Source organism: Psittacula echo (genome assembly GCF_963264785.1).
Source record: "Psittacula echo genome assembly, chromosome: 3".
NCBI classification, from domain to species: domain Eukaryota; kingdom Metazoa; phylum Chordata; class Aves; order Psittaciformes; family Psittacidae; genus Psittacula; species Psittacula echo.
Genome location: NC_137736.1, coordinates 107,273,845 through 107,278,649, shown reverse-complemented (window position 1 = coordinate 107,278,649; position 4,805 = coordinate 107,273,845). Strand labels below are relative to the sequence as shown.

The 4,805-nt window shown below is 40.6% G+C and overlaps 1 protein-coding gene across 1 annotated transcript; it reads right to left on the bottom strand.

Annotated features, from left to right (window-relative positions):
* Positions 1–3,523: 3,523 nt before the first annotated feature.
* Positions 3,524–4,537, bottom strand: GPR12 (G protein-coupled receptor 12; the record flags this gene model as incomplete). The annotated part of the gene is made up of 1 exon (XM_080613100.1): positions 3,524–4,537. The coding sequence occupies exon 1, from the start codon at positions 4,526–4,528 to the stop codon at positions 3,524–3,526; it is 1,005 nt and encodes a 334-aa protein (XP_080469226.1). The 5' UTR covers positions 4,529–4,537.
* Positions 4,538–4,805: the final 268 nt, after the last annotated feature.

Sequence of the window (4,805 nt, the reverse complement as noted above, 5' to 3'; positions counted from 1 at the left end):
TAAATAACATATTGCTTCCTCTCTATTGCTCAGTGTTTACTCAGCAGTTTACGCAACATGGAGGATTTTATTGCTCTTGTGCTAAAAACATCTTTCCCCTTATTGCTGAAGTCTCGCTGTTAGGAGAAACGGTTAAGGAAAAGAAAAAATACAAAGAAATCCTCCCCCCCCCCCCCAGCTTTGAGAATGAATACAGTAAATTTTGCCCATCAAGATACAGCCTGTTAGTAACTCTGGGTCAAGCGTGTTAATAAATAAAAAATAACTTCAGTTCTTGAAATAACACTAAGAAGTCTTTTGCCATTGATACGAAAGATACTTCACAGTACATAGAATGGTGTTCCTAACACCCCGATCTTAAGCACAGGTGTTGGTTGATGGGACAACAGAGTGACAGATTCCTGTAAGCTGGATTTCTGCCAGTTTCAGAGGGATCTTGGATGGATACTGGCACCTCATCATACAGAGCCGGCGCCTACACTGTAATTCTGAAGTGATAGCAGAGAATTGCTTAATTCTGCAGGGTCTGAAAAAAGCAGCTGTCTGTCAGGCATTTATTTTGCGCAAGTGAGGTAGGCAGCTTTGTACTCCCAAGAGCTCATTCACAGGTGTGTTATGCAACCTCTGTGCAGCACTGCAAGCCAGGTTAAAGTTTGGTCTGACACAGGCAAACCTATGTCATTGACTTCCAGAAAGCTTTTCTGGCCTGTGCTGCACAGTCTCAATTTAAGAATGTATTTCTGGAAGAGACAACATCCTTGCTGGTGGTCTCAGCAGTAGCTTGGGAGGCATATGGGAGGTATAATCATATGGTGAAAGGTAACCATGTGCTACTCCTTAAATGAGGGCAAATCACATCCCTATGAGCTAGCTTTGTGGGACTTCTATAATTAATCCTTCTTTCCTCCATTTGACTCATGCTGCTCCTCAGGGGAGGAGCTTCCAATTACAAATATCTCTGCTCTGGCACAAGGAAAAGGTCGGCTCCCTCAGCGCTCTGGAAAGCCTCTATGGATTTGAGCAGCCTGTGGAGTGAGGAAGATGACAAGGACACTAGGTGAACCAGCATGAGAAAAGTGGATGACATTATCTCCCTCTGTGCTGGGTTTTTTTTCCTGGCTTTCCTACCGCCCATATATTGTGGAAAGAAAAACACTGGTGCCTGTGAGTTTATAGAAAGAATGAGAGCAGGTCTGCATAAGCAAAACAACAGTTGCCCTCAGGACTGAATTTTGGCCACAGTTGTAGCTGCTCATCTTCATTGCACTTCTTAGTGATTTGATACAGAAGAGCAACTTTGGGGGGGGCAAAGGATGAGGGGGGCTAAACTGTGCATGACTAACTTATTTTTTGCCTTTAAAACTACCACTCTACATTATTCAGCTTCTCTATATTTTTCAACTTCTCTATATTATTCAGCTCATGACTTTTTTTACTGCCACTTGTTTCCAACACTTTGCATGCTTGCAAAATTGCTTGCATACATAGCATGGATATTTATGAAGTGGCTGTTTCTTATACAAAAATTTGTCCCAAAAAGCAATTACTAGAATTTCATTAGCAGTCAGAAGTAGATAAAGAACATCAATATCCTACACTGAACAGGGGTCACAGCCTAACTGTGCTGAGCATCTGTAAATCGCAGTGAAGCCAAAGGAGCTGCAAGTTCACAGCTCTACTGGACCATGCCATGCAATTATTAAACTAATCAGATTACAAAGTAAGAACCAAATATCATGAAGGTTGAACCAAGTAAATAATGGAATTTGAGCCCAGCATTGCAACTAAAATTAATTATTGCTCATAAAAACCTCTACAGAGCCTTGTTTACAGACAACTCATTCACATTTGAGATTCAGCTTTGTGTATAGCATATGGTTCTTAACGTCACAGAAACTTTGCCACAAAAAGCTACAGTCATCCAAATGCCCATATGAAAAGGACAGATTTCATTTGGAAAAATCCAGACCAGCAACACAGTTGTTTCTACTATCTATACTATACAGGTATATTTTTTCATTGAACTGTAAATATTGCTATTTTTACACTTGAGTTTGTTGGTTTTATCTAAACTGTAACGGAAGATACTGAAGCAACAATACAGTATACTGACTTTGACATCTGAAAGAATATAACCTCCTACTGATGGCAGGGTATTAACACATTGAGCTCCCATCAGCACTAGTGGAAATGGTACCATGAACTCCCATGCACTGACTGACATTAGGGTACACTTGGAGTTTCACAAAACCATCTGTCAGGAAGATTTTCTCTCTGACAATCAAGTTTTCAAATCAGAAAATAAAATACTATTTCTAGTGCATTCTAATGTGGCTTCAGTAAAAAGGTTAGAAGTTGTTTGAAATTTAACCATTCATGAGAGGAAGTTCTGCTTTTTAGACCAGAACTACAATGAAATAAATTGACATACGTACAGTGTGAAGAATTACAATCTGTAAAGGATGAAACTGACAGAAAAGGAGAAAATAGCTTCGCGTTGCAGTTCTGGTTGCACACAGTTATGAACCAGATATGCGCTGAGATTTTATAAATACCGGTATTTTATATTACATAGAAGAACAATGAAAACAAGTAGCAATAGTTTTGACTTGATAACAAACTTAACAGGAACCATTTAGGGTAGATGCTAAATACGCATTGCAAGAATTCATGGGTTGTTTTATTAGATATTTTCTTATTTGCTTCTAAAAATACAAACTTGTCTGAGGAGAGACCATATTGTTTAATAAATTTAGAAGATCCCCCCTGAATTCCTTTTAAAATTAATAGTACGAGCTCTAATGTCCCCTACCTAAGTGAAAACGTAAGACTGACTTTTGAAAGGGAAAGCAAAGCATAGCTTCTGTTTTAACACCCAGCAGAACTCAGGAGATAACAGGTAACCCTTTAACACAATTACCAAACTAATTCATGCAAAGATGTAAAAGAAAAAGCTATACAGTTAGTTCCTCAGAGTAAATTTGTTGCACTGAGATTATGACAATAAATACCATATGAATCAGTAAAATTGGCCATTATTTTGAAGAGTATTCTGATGATACACAAATGTGGTAACAGGACTTGGGGTTTCTTTTTTTTTTTCTCTCCTGTTTTAAAAAGAATTAGAGGAGAAAAAATACCCTGACAATAGGCTGTAACGTAGTACAACTACACCCAACCACACAAAAATTTCAAAGGAGGTATGCTGTTTCAATCTACCTTTAATTAACAAACTAAACATAAAATCATAGCAAACATGACAAAGTCTGGGTAAGATAACAAAAAGACCCTGAGCAACATTATAAATCTGTGAGAACACTGATGATTTTGATTTTGGAAATCTTCCTTAAACCATTCGATTCATTTTGGTCACTGGGGTTTTCTGTTTATAAAAAGGTCAGTGCATCCTGTGGTTTTGATATGAATCCATCACACACCATTTAATGAATACACCTAAACCAACGACAGCATCGCGAGAACGCCTGGAAAGTAACACGTTAAGGAGTGTCCTCCTAGCTGCCAATCAGACATCACTGGGTGATCTTGCTCTCTGAGACAGGTTAGAAGGAATACAGCCACAACAGATGAGCCAAAGTGCTTTCTGTATCTCCTGGTTTCTAAAAGCATATATTACAGGATTGATGATGGAATTGTAGGTAGCTGGCAGGAGGGTGGCATAGGTGTATATAGAAGGGTAGGTGTAATCTGCTATTAAAGAATAGAGCGTAAAAGGCATCCAGCAAGCAGCAAAAGTCCCCAAAATAATGGCCAAAGTAGACACTCCTTTTCGGGTGGTCACATAGTGGGAAGTGGCCAGGAAATGGTGTTGCAAGGCAATCTGATGGGCATGGCGCATCACGATTTTACAGATCTGAATGTAGAGCTGCAGCATGAGGGCAAACATAAGCAAGAAAGAGACCGAAAGAACAGCTGCATTATTTTTAGTGAGTGGTCTAATAACACTGCAGGTGGATTCATCTCTGAGGCAGTTCCAGCCCATTACAGGCAGCAGTCCAACACAGATAGACGCTCCCCAGAGCAATATAAGCATGACATAGGTAAAAGTGACAGTCCTCTCTGAATTGTAAGTCAAAGCGTAATACAGTGAGAGGTAACGGTCAACAGTAATAGCCAGCAAGCTGCCGACAGATGCTGAGAAAGAGGCAACAATCAGTCCAATCGTAACCAGTTTAGTAGCTTCTGATCGCAGAAGGTATGCAAAAACGAAATTGATGATCAGTCCAATGCCTGCTAAGAGATCTGCCAGCGCCAGGCTGCCTATCAGGAGGAACATGGGGGCACGAAGACTGGGGTTATGGAAAATGATAAGAACCACAACGGCATTTTCGCAGGAGATAAGGGTTCCTGAAGTACACAAGACAATGTCCCAGGGGTTTACCAAAAGCTCTGGCTCTGGGTCTACAACAGGAACCAGGGAGGAGCCTGTGGCTGAGGCATTCTCGGTAGAGCTGGCTTCTACACGATCCCGAGGCAGCCAGCTCAAATTAACCTTCAGATCTTCATTCATTTTAACCCCTGTCTTCTCCAACAGAAAGACATGTTTTTTAATGTTCAGACACACCACTGGACACAGCACCCCCAAAGCATGCAATGCCCTAGACAGCACCACCAGCCTAAATGTGCAGGCAGGCACTTGTTACATAAACGTGACAACAGAAAACAAATAAACAAAACAGAGAGGGGTATTCTAAACTGCCCGAGATTATCCGCTAAAAGGACTCACACGGAGGATGAGTGCTCCTAACGGCAATTCCCTTCACCTGCATAGACAGAAGGCACAGGCA